The following is an 18,685-nucleotide window of genomic DNA, read 5'->3' as shown; positions in this document are numbered from 1 at the left end:
CTGCTTTTCATGTTTAATAATTGATTCCAACATTTTCCCCACTACTGACGTCAGACTAACCGGTCGATAATTCCCTATTTTCACGCTCCCTCCTTTTTAAAAAAGTGGTGTTACATTAGCTACCCTCCAATCCATAGGAACCGATCCAGAGTCAATAGACTGTTGGAAAATGATCACCAATGCATCCACTATTTCTAGGGCTACTACCTTAAGTACTCTGGGATGCAGACTAACAGGCGCCGGGGATTTATCGGCCTTCAATCCCATCAATTTCCCGCTTAATAAGGATTTCCTTCACTTCCTCCTCCTCACTAGACCCTCGGTCCCCTAGTATTTCCGGAAGATTATTTGTGTCTTCCTTCGTGAAGACAGAACCAAAGTATTTGTTTAACTGGTCCGCCATTTCTTTGTTCCCCATTGTAAATTCACCTGAATCTGACTGCAAGGGCTCTCTGTTTGTTTTCACTAATCTTTTTCTCTTCACATATCTATAGAAACTTTCGCATTCAGTTTTTATGTTCCCAGCGAGCTTCCTCTCATACTCTATTTTCCCCCCTCCTAATTAAACCCTTTGTCCTCCTCTGCTGTATTACAAAATTCTCCCAGTCCTCAGGTTTGCTGCTTTTTCTGGCCAATTTATATGTCTCTTCCTTGGATTTAACACTATTCTTAATTTCCCTTGTTAGCCACGGTTGAGCCACCTTCCCCGTTTTATTTTTACTCCAGACAGGGATGTACAATAGTTGAAGTTCATCTATGTAATCTTTAAATGTTTGCCATTGCCTATCCATCATCAACCCTTTAAGTATCACTCACCAGTCTATTATAGCCAATTCACGTCTCATACCATCGAAGTTACCTTCCTTAAGTTCAGGACCCTAGTCTCTGAATTAACTGTGTCACTCTCCATCTTAATAAGGAATTCTACCATATTATGGTCACTCTTCCCCAAGGGGCCTCGCACAAGATTGTTAATTAGTCCTTTCTCAATACACATCACCCATGTTGGTTCCTCGACATACTGGTCTAGAAAACCATCCCTAATACACTCCAGGAAATCCTTCTCCACCGCATTGCTACCAGTTTGGTTAGCACAATGTATATGTAGATTAAAGTCGCCCACGATAATTGCTGTACTTTTATTGCACACATCCCTAATTTCTTGTTTGATGCTGTCCCCAACCTCACTACTACTGTTTGGTGGTCTGTACACAACTTCCACTAGTGTTTTCTGCCCTTTGGTATTCCGTAGCTCCACCCATACAGATTCCACATCATCCAAGCTTATGTCCTTCTTTACTATTGCATTAATTTCCTCTTTAACCAGCAATGCCACCCCACCTCCTTTTCCTTTCTGTCTATCCTTCCTGAATGTTGAATACCCCTGGATGTTGAGTTCCCAGCCTTGGTCACCCTGGAGCCATGTCTCCGTGATGCCAATTGCATCATATCCATTAACTGCTATCTGCGCAGTTAATTCGTCCACCTTATTCCGAATATTCCTCGAATTGAGGCACAGAGCTTTCAGGCTTGTCTTTTTAACACCCTTTGCCCCTTTAGGATTTTGCTGTAATGTGGCCCTTTTTGCCTTGGGTTTCTCTGCCCTCCACTTTTACTTTTCTTCTATCTACCTTTTGCTTGTGCCCCCATTCTACTTCCCTGTGTCTCCCTGCATAGGTTCCCATTCCCCTGCCGTATTAGTTTAACCCCTCCCCAACAGCACTAGCAAACACTCCCCCTAGGACATTGGTTCCGGTCCTGCCCAGGTGCAGACCGTCCGGTTTGCACTGGTCCCACCTCCCCCAGAACTGGTTCCAATGTCCCAGGAATTTGAATCCCTCCCTTCTGCACCACTCCTCAAACCACGTATTCATCTGAGCTATCCTGCGATTCCTGCTCTGACTAGCACGTGGCACTGGTAGCAATCCTGAGATTATTACCTTTGACGTCCTACTTTTTAATTTAACTCCTAGCTCCCTAAATTCAGCTTGTCGGACCTCATCCCATTAGATATATTCAAGAGGGAGTTGGATATGGCCCTTATGGTTAAAGGGATCAAGGGGTATAGAGAGAAAGCAGGAAAGGGGTACTGAGGTGAATTATCAGCCATGATCTTATTGAATGGTGGTGCAGGTTCGAAGGGCCGAATGGCCAACTCCTGCACCTCGTTTCTATGTTCAATTAATCCCACTCCCCTCCTCTTTCCCCATAGCCCTGTAAATGTTTCCTTTTTAAGTATACCTGTATATCCAATTCCCTTTTGAAAGTTACGATTGAATCTGCCTCCACCACCTTTCAGACAGTGCATTCCCGATCATAACCACTTGCTGTGTAAAGAAAATTCTCATCTCCCCTCGGATTCTTGTGTCATTTATATGACAATTCAGCTTGCAAGCAGCATGAAATTACATAATGCTGAAGTGGGCAGAATTCAGTCTAATATTCCAAGCACAGTTACACTTTGAACTGACCATAGAAGCCCCAGTGTCCAGACAAAGCAATATCCCTTCCCGAATCCAATTAGTTGTGGCTAATAAAAGTTTTTCAGAGACTGAGACCTTGAAAACCCCAGTGACAAGACATAGCATTCTAGAATGAATATTGCTATTAAACGTTTCATCAGGCAGACCTTCATAGAATTTATATGAAGTGTGGGGTGTGGGGAAGAGAAGAGTGTTGCGTCGTGGCGGGGGGGGGGGGGTGCGTGGGAGGTGGGTGGGTGTGAACTTTGACGAGCTTCAATGCCACTCAAGTTAAGAACTAGCTTCAATGGGGCATCTGATCCATTATCCCCCTCCAGCTGCTGACAATATATGGAGGAGGCAGGAGGAAGAATTGTAAACAAAAATGAAAAATGTATTTGTATAATTTTATTCAATTTAAAAAAAAAATTTAAACAGATATTTAACATTTTATTTTTTATTCCCACATCCATGCCATCTTCAATCCACAGATACCATCAATGCTGCTCCTTGATTGACCTACTAAGAGCCATCCTTGAGCTACCCAGGTGAAATTGTCAGACTACAATTTTAAGGTTTGTGATAAATGGGCTTCCTGTATCTCATCAATTAAGTTTCTATCAATATCCCTTCAAAAATATTTTTGGTTATTGTGGGAATGAGTGAATTGCCAATGAATAAAATTGCAGAAAATTAGTTAATTTTGCTTCAGATTTAGCACAGTAAAAGTTATCTGGCGATACAACCATGCTGGGAATTTCTAATTTAGGGTAAAGAAAGTAAAATATGCTTAAACAAATTATTGAAAAGAACCACTTGTAAGCAAATGTCAACGATTAATGTAGTGCCGTATCAAACTTTCCCTTGCTGGAGTTACTTTACTGGCCAGAAGGGGGCGTCAGGAACCAGTTTTTGTATTGCAACTGAAGTTAAAACCAGATGAAAGCATCGAAAAAATGACTGTCTGCAGAAATATTTGCAACAAGCAAGAATGTGTGTTGAAGTGATTATTGCATAGATTGCAAGCTTTTAAAGAGTTAGGAAAACAATCAGGCATGGAAAACTAAATTGAAGAGACTACACAGAGCAACTAGTTCAGAAAAGAGTGCTTATGGTTCCAGCTATCCATGTAAACAGATATTCAGCAAGCTGGAATCAAGGGTATTTTCACTCAACACATCAATATCACCCTCAATACTTGATAAAATTTAACAGTAGTAAAGTTACTACTGTAAGTTTTCAAAATTTATTGTCAGAATACTTGCTTCGTTCATGTAAAATGGTACAGTACACTTATGTTACATTTTTAAATGAATTCTAAGGCTGTCCTACATCTCACACTCATCTTAAGGGCACCCAATAACAGCACGTACATTTTCATTTAAAAAAAAACTTGATTCAACAAGAAAAAAATCCACTACACAATGTCAGCTTTGCAAATTCATGACAAAATATCCAAACTGAAGCTATAAACGTGGAGACACATCACATGCTTTTTATTTGCCACCCCTAAAGCATGCTCACAAATCAGCAACACCAATAGAAAAAAAATGAACACTGTCCAAAGTAATTGTCCTTTGAAAGTCTGGATAAAGATCACAGATACAATACTCTGTACAGTTCATCTACTGTTGGTAAAATTAAGTGTAGCAGCTGTTATAAATCAAGGCAATTTTAAAGAACAGGGTGGGGTAGGGTGAAGGTTTGTTTGAACAGTGTGGATGTAAAGTTCATAAACTGCCCAGCTGGAGTCTTTGGGAGGTTATAATCAGTTGATAAATTATGAAGCTTACATACAGTAAAATCTTGTGCTGCAAATACATTTGACATAAAACACTGATAGACATGAAGTAACCTACCACAAAATGCACCTAAACTTGAAATTTGTACCAAATAATATATATTCTGCATCATGGATACCTTGATCATTAAACATAACTGTTCAAGTACCAGATTAGAAGATATTTTCTTGCTATTGATAAAACATTGTTATACAGCAAGAACATTCACCACCAAAAATTAGAAATGGTTGCTCTAGCACATTCACAGCTTCAAATGCTACAATCTGTAACCATAAAGAGAAAGAAATAATTGGTCTGAAGAGGCAGGTCAAGTAAACTATGGAAGCAGCATGTCAATAAACACAAACTGTGCTAGAGCTTTCTTTTCAAGTCTAACTCAAGTACTTTACATTATGGAGACACTGCTCCATCTGTGGAAACAAAAGAACTTGGCTAATGTGGTTATACAGTACATTCTTGGGATCTGAGCCCGACCCAGGCTGCCAGCCATATGTTCAGTCTGTAGCCTCAGCAAGTGCATTGAGCTTGGGAATAGCTACAGCTCAGTACCGGTGTGCCTGGTGTGAGTACTGTGGAGGCTGCTGGGAGGTAGTTGAATATCCCATGCTGCTTTGTGGTTGTGATGTGCTTGGTCCAGGATTCTGATAGGCAGCATGTGGGTTGGAACGCTTTTAAAAAAAAGACAAAATATTTATTTTTATTTTTCACTGAGAAGTTATTTAAAATCTAGAATGACAGTAAACTATAGACTGTTTTGATAGCCATTTTATGGTGTAATCTTAAATGAACATGAATATATCTCTTTACTGAATTTCATTCTTTAGTGCACAAAGATTTCCTGAAAAATGCACCACTCCGTTCAGTTACTCTTTTGATTGAGGGAAAGTAGGACTGGTACATAGCCAGGTGGAAAAGTACAGATTATTGATTTCAAAAAATGAATTTTATTAGGGAAAAAAATCAATGTGCTGTGGGTCTGACAAAGCTCCTCATTGGAAATACACATGGTACCAAAAGACATGTTATAACTTTGAAAGAATGTAAAATGTTTGGGAAAAGTGAATTTTTTAAAACTTTTCCTTTCAAAGTTGCAATGTGTCTATTTTAGTACTTTGCTTTTTCATTTTTTACAAAAAGAGGTATAACTACAGTTTTAAGGTTAAAATAATACTTAACCATAAAAAAAATCATTTTACAAAGTAGTCAAATCTAGTTATGTTGAAATATGAACATTTAAAAATGTGTTCAATCTAAAAAAAAGTTGTTACTTTTTAAATTTATGTATCATATACTGCAGCTGATGAATTAGTTATTTGAGATGAAGGAAGGAAAGTATAGAACTATGGGCCCAAATTTCCCCATGAGTTGCACTGTTTTTTTTTTAAAAAGTGTAACTTGATTTTTCTGGTGTAACATTTTAGTTGCAAATATGGCCATTTAATTTACGCCAGTGTAAGTGAGTTAGTTAGGTCAGTTTTTTTTCCAAAAGGGAGCGTTCCCAGTCACTTACACCATTTATGCCAATTTGGCCAAAACAAAGTTGTACTAAACTAACTTAGGGCAACGTATATGTCCACTTTTGTCCGTACAGAAAGACCTTACTTACAGTTAAGGAATCGGCGCAAGTAACTACATTTAAAGCGCCACCAAGCACCAAACAAAGCACAAAAGTAATAAGCAATTAATTAATAAAATAGAAGGAACCCTGCACCTAAAGCACCAAGACCAAAGTAATAAGCAATCAATAAGTAACAAATAAAAAAAAAAAGAGGGAACCCTACACCTAAAGCACCAAAAATCAATCAGTACATAAGAAATAAAAAATAGAAGTCCTACCTTAGGGAACACAGCGGGCCACCGATGAGGGAGCCCATTCGCCCAGGGCTAGGGACGGCATGCTTTGGCCCCTCCCACACAGCCTGCAGCGCGCGTTTGCAGAAACGGCCTGCCAGGAGCTGCTGCACATATGCACAGACTCTAACGTGCACGTGCAGAGGTCCCAGCACTGTTTTCAGTGCCGGGACCTGGCTCCGCCCCCAATCCATTGGGCCACGCTGTCCTACGACGGAGGAGAGGCTGAGGAGCGGCTAAATTACGGAGGTCTTTTTTCGGTGTACTTGGAGGCGGGCAAAAGCGTCGCAGATCAAGTGAGGGCGCCAGAAAAGAGGTTAGGGAAATTTGGGCCCAAAATGTTTTAAATTATTACACATGCAAGACTTGTTTGATATATGTGGGCAATCTAAACAGTCTACACTATCAACGTATGTTTTACAGTAAAATTAGGTTAATACAACATTTCTTTATAATGTTTAAGTTTCCTTTAAGAAACAACAGTCAGAGTTTATCCACTGTTTTAGGGAAAAATAGATTTTAGAAAAAAAACTAACTGCAACCATCTTGAGCTTCTAACAAGCATGTTGCCCGTAATGATGAGCTCTGTACCTGATAATCTGAGGTCATGATAAGTCCACCTGAGGTAGTAGTAGGGGGAACAACTCGGACTTTCTTGAGAGGGGGTCCTTGCGTGTGACTATTGTCTTGGTTCCCTGGATGGCCACCTCCATTAGTGTGATTATTGCCTTGCTGTTGCTGTTGGTTCTTCTCAATTTATTAAAAAAAAGACAGAGAGAGAAATCTGAACCAGCATATTCCAAAATCCACTATCACAATATTTTTGGTGTATAAAATTCTACAATTTAAATAGCTATTATCCTTTTACTTGAGGCAGCAATTAACATAAAAGACTACAGATGCAGTTGAATAAAAACACAGCAGTCAACTAATTTAAGCACAATATCCCACAGCTAAAGAAATCTATCTACTGTCATAATACAATTTTATCCAACAAGTTGAACTACAAAACTGATATTACATCAGCCTAATTTTTGTTTCATTTCAGGGAGTCCATAATATACAGCGACTATTCTACATGCTCTGTTCTTTATACCTACCTTGTCTCCTTTATCATCAGGTTCATCTTCTGTAAGAAATTCTCGTTTTGGATAAGGAATCTGACAACCGGCAAAAACACTGCAAAATTTTAAAAAAGATAGGAATACACTGAATATCACAATTCTACCCAGCTCATTCTTGACTAACACCTACAGCAAAAGGAAATTAAAAAGTATAGTATCAAACCTTACCATAACTAGCATTTCCTTCCAGATAATTTAAAAGCCAGTGTCTACTGTTACGATATGCAGTAGAAAACTAATTAATAATGAGGCAAACAAATAGTTCCAAATATAAGTTTAGTAATTTCCTGTTGGCAAAGGAATATAAAGCTACAATTAAATTAGTAGAAGCTGTGAAAGTTAGATCCAAGAGCAAAACCTTCCTTTACTTAGAGCTCAATTTTCCCCAAAGCTTTTTTTTGGCATACTTGGAGTTATGCCCTTTTTTGGGGGCCCAAGTACACCGAAAAAAAATGTTCGAGGTTTCCCTGTTTGATTTCTTCATTTTGGCACAGCCTAACCTGTCCTTTAGTTTTGAGGGTGGAGCCTTGATCTGCGCCAAAAAGATCAGGTTGCCACGGTAACCAGGGACACAATGTGGGCTGAGGCTGGAAAGTGAAACTTACAGCTCAGCTCGCAACCTGCACAAGCACATTAAAATACATTGCAGCAACTTACCTCCATTAAATTATTAAAGCCCCCCCCCCCCCAATGCCAATCCCCGCTCCTATCCCAGGCCGAACAGCCCCGCCTGGTCCGCTCCCCCGCCCCAAGCCCTGGCAGAGTGGCTTGCTGGTCAACTCCCCTGCTCCGAGCCCTGACCGAGTGGCCTCCTAGTCCGCTCCCCCACCCCTAGCCCTGGCCGAGTGGCCTCCTAGTCCTCTCCCCCACCCCTAGCCGAGTTGCCTGTCGGTCCACTCCCCCCGCCCCTAGCTAAGTGGCCTGCCGGTCCGCTCCCCCACCCCTAGCCCTGACCGAGTTGCCTGCCAGTCTGCTCCCCCGCCCCTAGCCAAGTGGCCTGCCGGTCCGCTCCCCCGCCCCTAGCCCTGGCCAAGTGGCTTGCCGGTCCGCTCCCCCACCCCTAGCCCTGACCAAGTGGCCTCCTAGTCTGCTCCCCCACCCCTAGCCCTGACCGAGTGGCCTCCTAGTCTGCTCCCCCACCCCTAGCCCTGACCGAGTGGCCTCCTAGTCTGCTCCCCCACCCCTAGCCCTGACCAAGTGGCCTCCTAGTCTGCTCCCCCACCCCTAGCCCTGACCGAGTTGCCTGCCGGTCCGCTCCCCTGCCCCTAGCCCTGGCCAAGTGGTTTCCCAGACCGCCCCCCCACCCCTAGCCCAGGCCGAACGGTCTCCCGGTCCGCTCCCCCGCACCTATCCCAAGCCAAATGGCCTCCTCCCTCCCAGTCCCCGCACCTAACTATATCCGAAAGGCTTCCCCCCGCCTCTCTTACCTCTCCTGCTGCTGCTGTCCGGGCATCTGCTGCACTTACCTGCGCCGATTTCCTTAACTCTCCAGATGGTTTTTCTACAGAGGCCACATAAGCTGGCCTAAGAAGAACTGGAGTAACCCTCAGCTGACCAAACTTGCCTAAATGGCTAGTATTGGTTCGAGTAGTAGGTTACGACCCCTTTGGCTGAAAAAAAAACTTACCTTAAACAATCGTAACCGAGTTACGCTGATGCAAATTGATCGAGGAAACTGTTTAAAAAAATTTTTTTTAAATGTATACCAAAAAAAAGCAGCCTGCGCCCAAAAAACACCGCAAATCACCGGGGAAAATTGAGCCCATAATCTGCTGATGAATCTATGTTCTTTGCCAATCATTTTTAAAAATTGTCAGGATGTGTGCATCACCAGCAGGACCAACATTTATTGCCCATCCCTAATTGCCCTCGAGAAGGTGATGGCGAGCTACATTCTTGAATACATCGGAGTGGCTTGGTCATTTCAGAGGGCAATTAAGAGTCAACCACATTGATGTGGATCTGGAGTCACATATAGGCCAGACCGGGTAAGGGCAGCAGATTTCCTTTAAAAAAAGGACATTAATGAATCAGATGTTTTTTTTTTAACCAATCCAGTAGTTTCATGGTCACCATTACTGATACTCACTTTTTATTCCAGATTTATTTAATTGAATTTAAATTCCCCCGCTGCCTATGGTGGGATTTGAACTCATGTTCACAGGTTATTAGTCCAAGCCTCTGGATTACTAATCCAGTAACATAACCACTATGCTGCCGTACCTGATACAGCATATATTTCACCATTTTAGATAATCTTCTATATTTATTCCATAACTCAATAGGTACAACTCATTAAAGGATGGCTAAAAATGACATTTACTTCACAAAATAGTATTAAATGCACTGTTCAATTGGAATGAACACTTGCATACTTAAAAATAATCTGCTGTTGTATCTTCATCCATGCCTTTGTCATCGCCAGACCAGGCTATTCCAATACTCTCCTGGCTGACCTACTATCCTCCACCTTCAGCTCATTTGTATCCTGCTGCATGTATCCCATCTTGCACCAAGTCCTGCTCAGCTATCTCCCTGGAATAGCTAACTTGCGTTGGCTCCCATTTTCCCCAATGTCTCCAATTTAAAATTCTCATCAAGTTTAAATCCTTTCATGGCCTCAACTCCTCCAACACCCCCAACCCCCCGAGAACTCTCAGTTTCGTTGACTCTGTCTTTTAATACATTCACCCCCCCAACTTCGCCCCACCACTGGCAGCAGCCATGCCTTCATGCTTCAGAATTCCCTGCTTAAGCCCCTCACATCTCCTTATACAAGTTGTTGTTAAAAGCATTCTGGAATGGTCTTTGTAAGAAAAGGAGTCAACATACTCTGATGTAGGGAGTGGGTCTTCAAGGAAGTAGGGGTCCTGCATAGCCTGTTCTGAGGTAATTCTCTTGGTTGGGTCCATAGTGAGTAACTTCTGAAGCTGAAATTGAGTAAAGATTACAAGAAAAGACTTAATTGTGAGGGTAGGCATCAAAATTAACTGATGACAATGGCACCATTTTATATATAACCTCCCTCCCCTATCAGTACAGCCAGAGTTAATTGCCGTTTTTGGGAATCATATAATCATGAAAACAGGTGTTATGCTCACAATCTTTTTTCAATATTCAAATAAATATATACAGGAAATAACTTGTGCAATGCAATAGAAACTAATAAAGGACATTGGTAGTCAAAGGTTTAAGGAAAACTACATCCTAAACAATTGAGATTAAGTGTGCCATGATTAATCCAAAAACATCATTGATATAATGAGACATGCTGAAGTATCGTTTTCAAAGAGTGCTTTTAAATAACCAGTCAGATGTTAGTGTTTGAATTTAAACCCATGATGCGAGTACAGGTATGGCATACATATGGGGTCAACATCCATGTACTCGGTTTTGTTTTGACATTCATGCAATATCTTAACACCATGCGATTTTGTGTCTGCTAAATATGAAAGAGATTTATGCAATATGGTTGTTGTCAAAATCTGTGCGAATGAGCGCTCTGCAAAATCATTTTAATGCTTGCTGCTCATAATGCCTTTTAGTATCATAACATTTTTAATGCAAATCTCAAGTTTCTCTTATTGACAAAGTACTTGTTTACTTATGTTGAAACCATTTAAAATTAACATATTAAAGCATTTTTGCAATACAAGCAAAGGGAATGGGTAACCCTAGTTGAAAAAGAACTAGCACCACTAGAAGGGCTGAATGTCTGCCTTCTGGATTTTAATTTCTATGATTCTATTCCCCTCACATCTGTGCAATACAGGTGCAGTGTCGAGGATCCGGAACCCTCGGGACAGAGGCCATTCCGGATTCTGGGCTTATCCGGACTTTCGATCGTCTTTCTGACATCTCGAATCCGGAAACACCCGAGCCCAGGTTCGGGTATTTTCGGATTTCGGAACGTAAGAAAAGGGGTGGTCCCCACCGAGGAGCTGTTCGGGCTGCCAGCTCTGCCGAGATGGAGGTGTTCGGGCGGGCCCCGCCCTGGTGAAGGCGCCCGGACCCCGCCCTGGTGAAGGTGGTGTTCGGACGTGCCCCGCCGAGGAGGTGGTGTTTGGGCAGGCCCCGCCCTGATGAAGGTGGTGTTCGGGCGGGCCCCGCCCTGGTGAAGGTGGTGTTCGGGCGGGCCCCGCCCTCGTGAAGGTGGTGTTTGGGCAGGCCCCGCCCTGGTGAAGGTGGTGTTTGGGCAGGCTCCGCCCTGGTGAAGGTGGTGTTTGGGCGGGCCCCGCCCTGGTGAAGGTGGTGTTCGGGCGGGCCCCGCCCTGGTGAAGGTGGTGTTTGGGCAGGCCCCGCCCTGAAGGTGGTGTTTGGGCAGGCCCCGCCCTGGTGAAGGTGGTGTTTGGGCGGGCCCCGCCCTGGTGAAGGTGGTGTTTGGGCAGGCCCCGCCCTGGTGAAGGTGGTGTTTGGGCAGGCCCCGCCCTGGTGAAGGTGGTGTTTGGGCAGGCCCCGCCCTGGTGAAGGTGGTGTTCGGGCGGGCCCCGCCCTGAAGGTGGTGTTTGGGCAGGCCCCGCCCTGGTGAAGGTGGTGTTTGGGCAGGCCCCGCCCTGGTGAAGGTGGTGTTTGGGCAGGCCCCGCCCTGGTGAAGGTGGTGTTTGGGCGGGCCCCGCCGTGATGAAGGTGGTGTTCGGGCAGGCCCCGCCCTGGTGAAGGTGGTGTTTGGGCAGGCCCCGCCCTGGTGAAGGTGGTGTTTGGGCAGGCTCCGCCCTGGTGAAGGTGGTGTTTGGGCAGGCCGGCAAGGAGGCCCCGAGGTAAGGGCAGTGGCGGTGTGCATGGCGAGGCGAGCGGCGGCAAGGTCAGGGCAGTGGCGGCGAGGCGAGGCGAGGCCTGAGGTCAGGCAGCGACGGGGCCCCGAGGTCGGCATCCCGGAACTCCGGATGTTCGGTGCTGCACCTGTATATATTTAAATATTTTCAACCGATTACAGCAAAGGTATCAGGAAATAGTACAGATCTTGAAACATGATGTAATAAGTCTTCTAATCTTGCCTTCACAGATATATATTAATAAAACCTTTTGTTCTAGATCATGCAGCACTACTTGTATCCATGTCAAACAGACTGCCAAACCACACGGTAATGCTATGAAAACAAATTTTAAGTTCAATGTGGCATTTACTGTATATTAAAAACATACCTCAACTCATAAATTTAGGGCATAAATCCAACCATGGAGAATTTTAGGATGTAATCTGAACCATTTGACTACACTATAATGCACTTTGAAGTATCTGATTCCTTGTATTATGTATATTGTAAGTGTTTTATTTTAGAGTTTATTTCCTCTTCTATGCATCAGAATTTGTTTTTGCTTTAATCTAACATCTCAATGATAAACATTTCCATTTAACTTAAATAGACCACGCAGTGCTCATTTTCTGACCTTGCTTTCCGATTTGTTTTTAGTCTTACTGACCTTCATCTTTTCCTTATCTCACATGGCACCTCTCCAGGTTCGGCTGAGGTCATGCTGCATCCTGACTTTTATTCAACTCCTCTTTGTTGGAGAATGTACACTTCTATTCAATGTTTTTGCAATATTTTAGAAGCCCAGTACTCATGTTCTCCATGGCCTGAGTAGCCCATTCATTCTTAATCATTATTTTGCAGGTTGACTAGAACAATAGCAAGGTTTTAAATTATGCACTCCATAGTTGTACTTATATTTGGTTATTCAATATGTTGGTTGCACTTTAAATGATGTTAATGTTTACTCAGCACAATTTTAATTTAAGTTTACATTATGCAACAGGTTTACAGATTAAGCAGGCATTTAAGTAACTTGATTGTTGACAAATTTTTCTTCATCTGTGAAGATTTAATTAATAATACGGATTTACTTCTATAGCTGTGAACACAACCAATATTCAAAAAATATCAAGGCAGAAACTTACCAAGTGGAAAGCTTTGCTATCTGGCTTTACTTTATGTTTCTCCATATATTTGATAAGGCTGCAGTTAGTATAACTGGAAGAAATAAATTCCAAGCATTTAGAACTTTGAAATGCTCCATTACTTGTAAAAAAAAAACAACTTAATTTCAACATATTGTAATTCCCATTTTTCATGGGCAGGCAGTGGATGGTCCAAATACAAAAAGAAATACTGCTAACTGTTCAACGTATCTAATTGGCAAACATTTGTTTCCCTCAGCTGTCTCGGACAACTGAGCTGAAATTAGCGAAGAACTTTATATGCAGATCAATCAAGAAGTTTAGTAACAAGCAATAATCTAACTACATAATGGGGAGTTTTTTTTTCCCATTCCATTTTCTATATTGTTTCCTCTGGTCAACGAGACAGTAATGAGAGGGTACAGCTTTAATGTTATATGGGAAATTAGAAAAAAAACTTCAGAAAAATGGTTCTTAATTCTCAGCCACACATCATTGTTGAACCAAATTCCATAAATTATTTTAAAAAGCAAATAGTTGTTCAAAATGAGAAAGAGCAAAGGGTATGGGGAACAAACAGGAAGTGGGATTAGATTTGATGCTCATGTGAAGAAAAATACTGATGTAGACTTGATGGGCTGAAGGGTCTGTTTCTGTGCTGCAACTTTCTATGATTCTATCTTGCTGACAATGACTTTCACCTCCATGCAGGTGGCTTCTGCTGGAAGCTACCTTGCCTTGTGACTGCAACCATGCCTCCCTTCAGTCAGTGACATTTCTTACCACTTCCACCTTCATCAATAGAAATATACATATCAATACATGGTCTCACTCACTCCATTGTTTTGAGAGGTGATGACATCAAAGGTGACATCACCTCGCAAAAGAATGGACATGCAACAAACAAATGAACACAGTGAAATTTTTAAGACTCGACCACACAAAATGAGTTTGTCTGCAGCAGCTGAATACAAGGCCTAAAAGAGTCGAATGCTCTCCTCTGTTCATTCAACTTCCAAATACAAATATATGAAGCCAAAGAAGCACAAGAGAACAGAAGTGGATAATTCTCAGGGATTAGCAAGTTTGTCCAGGAAGTAGCTGAGCAATGGGTACTGTCAAGTATCAGATATGAATAATGTCCACTTGGGCATGGTACTGGAGAGTGACCAGCATTGCGAAAGAGATGTTTTATTCGTTCATGGGATTTGAGCATCGCTGGCAAGGCCAGCATTTATTGCCCATCCCTAATTGGCCTTGAGAAGATGGTGGTGAGCCGCTTTCTTGAACTGCTGCAGTCCTTGTGGTAACGGTACTCCCACTGTGCTGTTAGGGAGGGAGTTCAAGGATTTTGACCCAGCGACGATGAAGGAACGCCGATATACTCCCAAGTCAGGATTGTGTGCGACTTGGAAGGGAACATGAAGATGGTGGTGTTCCCATGCGCCTGCTGCACTTGTCCTTCTAGGTGGTAGAGGTCGTGGGCTTGGGAGGTGCTGCGAAGAAGCCTTGGCTAGTTGCTGCAGTGTATCTTGTAGATGGTACAAACTGCAGCCGCGGTATGCCGGAACGAGTGAATGTTTAAGATGTTGGATAGGGCGTCAATCAAGCAGACTGCTTTATCCTGGATGGTGTCGAGCTTCTCGAGTGTTGTTGGAGCTGCACCCATCCAGGCAAGTGGAGAGTATTCCATCACACTCCTGACTTGTGTCTTGCAGATGGTGGAAAGACTTTGGGGAGTCAGGAGGTGAGACACTCTCTGCAGAATACCCAGCCTCTGACCTGCTCTTGTTGCTGCAGTATTTGTGTCACTGGTCCAATTAAGTTTCTGGTCAATGGTGGACCGCTCCCCCGCCCCAGAACATTGATGTTGGGGGATTCATCCATGGTAGTCAAGGGGAGGTGGTTAGACTCGCTTGTTGGAGAGTAATTGCTTGGCACTTATGTGGCTCGAATGTTACTTGCCACTTATCAGCCCAAGCCTGAATGTCGTCCAGGTCTTGCTGCACGTGGGCACAGACTGCTTCATTATCTGAGGAGTAGCGAATGGCACTGAACACTGTGCAGTCATCAGCAAACATCCCCACTTCTGACCTTATGATAGAGGGAAGGTCATTGATGAAGCAGCTGAAGATGGTAGGGTGTAGGACACTGCCCTGAGGAACTCCTGCAGTGATGTCCTGGGGCGGTGATGATTGACCTGCAACCACCACAAGCACCATTATATCCCAGCGAGGATTTGATGCCTTCAAAGAAAAGATAGGAGGATGGAAAATTGACAAGAAAAATTTGAGGGGAAAAAAAGTGGCTTTCTCCATTACTTAATTGAGAGATCAGCTTGGAACATAACCGTCAAAGTGCTCATTATTTCAGATCAACAAGGTAATATTTTACTTCTTACCTTGTGAATGGTGTCAAAACATCACAACGCATATTATCCTATAATATGGCCATAGCACAAAGAGAATCAGCTTCAACTTTTCTCATGACTTTTTGATGAATATAATTAAATGAATTCTAAAAATGGTTGAGCAAAATTATGTTTGACAATGGGTTGACCGAAATGTTATGACCAAATGAAACAAACAGCTGGCTAGATTAGCCAATGTCCTTGGGTGAGAATTTCCACTTATATCGCTAGCGCCCATATCTGCGCGGTAGTCGACATTCAACTTTTAGGAACCGCTGGAATACCGCCCATTTCCAAAACCGCTAGTTTCAGCTTTTTTGGTGGTGGTGGGTTGGGGGGGTTGGGTGGCAGTAGCGGTAGCAAGTGGGCAGTAGCGGTCTTTTTCGTCGTGCAAGGCTGGTGTCCCGAACAAAGGCCGTTCTGTGCATGCGCAATTTTTTTCTTTACTTCACTTTTCCCGCGATTCAGGGGGTCAGGGGTCACCTGCGCATGCGCCGAAGAGGAAGGGAGGAGGAGAGAGAGACACACAGACAGAAAGAGCAAGAGGAGACAGCCCGAGTTGGTTATTTGACATTTGCTAGTGTATTTCAAATTTGAATTATAGTCTCAATGGATATGGAGGTAGAAGGAATGCAGGATGTGGCAGAGGTAGCTGAGGTAGGAAGGAGGAAGAGGGCCAAGCACTTTTCAGATGAGGCCCGAGCTGGCTTTGGTCCACGAGGTGGAGACGCGGTAGACCCAATTGACCTGGGGTGAGCGTGGGAAACCAGCGCATATGGGCGGAGATTGCGGAGGCGGTGTCATCAGCCGCCCATGACTTTCGGGAGCCAAGCCAGTGCCGCAAGCATTGGAACGACCTCGTTGCATCTGCGAGAATAAGTACTAACTTTAATCATGCACTGACTCATTACTTAAAGTGTAAATCTGCCAGATTGTAATTAAGCTTGGTAAGCTTGGTGTCACGCATTATTACCTATCCACGATTTTATTACATTGCTTTTCTAAACTTAGACATGTTCATCATGCATCAATTGCATCCTAACGATATTAACATATAACATTAATGGGGCATTAATGAAAAGCATAGGGGGATGGAGAATTGTGGATGTCTATCTGTGTGATCCGTACTAGTACCTGGGCAATTAGCTTATACCATGCTCTTGTCATCTTTGCAGAAGAAGATATCTTCCAATCGCACCGAGCGTCGGCGCATGGGAGGAGGGCCAGCAGAGCTACTGGAACTGACAGATCTGGAGGAGCGGGCCGTAGCCCTCGTCGGGGCACATAATCGTTCGGGCACCCGTGGTAGTGCAGATCCAGTTGTAGCAGCAGGAAAGTCATGTATAATCCCTGGGCCATGCAGCAGTCGGTCATGTAATTTAATGCTATGTGAACATAATGTTTGAGTGATGTAATGTAATGCTAGGATCATGAAATCTTATAATACCATGCAGTTGATGTACATTCTGTTCATGTTAATTAAATGTAACGTCTCTCGGTAATATCAAATTCAGTAGTGTTGCTCCTCTACATATGCCTTCGCAACTCATGTCACCCTGACCCTCCCCTTCTAATAACCTCTCATATTATGTTTTCGAATTGCCCGGGCACATTGGAGACCTTATGAACCCCCTAAAGCTTCGCCCTTACTGCTGCAAGTGGTACTCACCACCGGAGGAGGAGGAGGATAGTGTTGATGAGGCACTTCAAGCACACATCTGGAAGAGGAGTCGTCGGGGACACAAGCGTCCAATCTACCTGTGACCGCCTCTTCCTCAACTGAATCCAATTTTCCTGGATTAGGTTCCGAGGAAGTAGCGGGACCACACCAAGTGTTCCAGCACCTGCGCCGAATCTACGGAGGTTGATTCAGTGGGGCAGGCATGCTCGACGACAGGGAGATGTCGAGCTGGACATGGTGGGACTGTCTCGGGCGAGCGTCGACGTTGGTCAAGAGCTCCTCCAGGCTAACATCGCCATGCTATCATAGAAACGTAGAAAAGAGGTGAAGGAGTTGGCCATTCAGTCCTTCGAGCCTGCACCACCATTCAATAAGATCATGGCTGATCATTCACCTCAGTACCCCTTTCATGCTTTCTTTCCATACCCCTTGATCCCTTCAGCTGTAAGGGGCATATCTAACTCCCTCTTGAATATATCCAATGAACTGGCATCAATAACTCTCTGCGGTAGAGAATTCCACAGGTTAACAACTCAGTGAAGAAGTTTCTCCTCATTCCAGTCCTAAATGGCTCACCCCTTATTCTTAGACTGTGACCCCTGGTTCTGGACTTCCCCAACATCAGGAATATTCTTCCTGCATCTAACCTGTCCAGTCCCGTCAGAATTTTATATGTTTCTATGAGATCCCCTCTCATTCTTCTAAACTCCAGTGAATACAGGCCCAGCCGATCCAGTCTCTCCTCATCCCGGGAATCAGTCTGGTGAACCTTCGCTGCACTCCCTCAATAGCAAGAACGTCCTTCCACAGATTAGGAGACCAAAACTGAACACAATATTCCAGGTGAGGTCTCACTAAGGCCCTGTACAACTGCAGTAAGACCTCCCCGCTCCTATACTCAAATCACCTAGCTATGAAGGCCAACATGCCATTTGCCTTCTTCTCTGCCTGCTGTACCTGCATGCCAACTTGCAATGACTGATGTACCATGACACCCAGATCTCGTTGCACCTCCCCTTTTCCTAATCTGCTGCCATTCAGATAATATTCTACCTTCGTGTTTTTGCCACCAAAGTGGATAACCTCACATTTATCCACATTATACTGCATCTGCCATGCATTTGCCCACTCACCTAACCTGTCCAAGTCACCCTGCAGTCTCTTGGCATCCTCCTCACAGCTCACACCGCCACCCAGCTTAGTATCATCTGCAAACTTGGAGAAATTACACTCAATTCATTGATGTATAATGTAAATAGCTGGTGTCCCAGCACTGAGCCCTGCGGCACCCCACTAGTCACTGCCTGCCATTCTGAAAAGGACTCATTTATCCAGACTCTCTGCTTCCTGTCTGCCAACCAGTTCTCTATCCACGTCAATACATTACCCCCAATACCATGTGCTTTAATTTTGCACACCAATCTCGTGTGTGGGACCTTGTCAAAAGCCTTTTAAA

General features: G+C 43.7%; 1 protein-coding gene across 3 annotated transcripts in view; it reads right to left on the bottom strand.

Moving 5' to 3' along the window:
- Nucleotides 1-2,855: 2,855 nt before the first annotated feature.
- The window catches only part of cdk8 (cyclin dependent kinase 8), a 179,963-nt gene continuing 164,133 nt past the window's right edge, over nucleotides 2,856-18,685 (bottom strand). For 2 of the 3 annotated variants that reach the window (XM_070892271.1, XM_070892273.1), the window contains 5 exons: nucleotides 13,139-13,211; nucleotides 10,072-10,169; nucleotides 7,216-7,294; nucleotides 6,707-6,865; nucleotides 2,856-4,932 (listed from right to left, as the gene is read on the bottom strand). In XM_070892271.1, the coding sequence (XP_070748372.1) occupies nucleotides 4,807-4,932; nucleotides 6,707-6,865; nucleotides 7,216-7,294; nucleotides 10,072-10,169; nucleotides 13,139-13,211 (535 nt within the window). In that variant the 3' untranslated portion in view covers nucleotides 2,856-4,806. The remainder of the gene's footprint in view (nucleotides 4,933-6,706; nucleotides 6,866-7,215; nucleotides 7,295-10,071; nucleotides 10,170-13,138; nucleotides 13,212-18,685) is intronic. The other variant, XM_070892272.1, reaches the window with a different exon arrangement.

This window comes from Pristiophorus japonicus, chromosome 10 (genome assembly GCF_044704955.1).
Source record: "Pristiophorus japonicus isolate sPriJap1 chromosome 10, sPriJap1.hap1, whole genome shotgun sequence".
In the NCBI taxonomy this organism is placed as follows: Eukaryota; Metazoa; Chordata; class Chondrichthyes; family Pristiophoridae; genus Pristiophorus; species Pristiophorus japonicus.
Note: the sequence above shows the minus strand (reverse complement) of the source record. Positions and strands in the feature narration are given on the sequence as shown.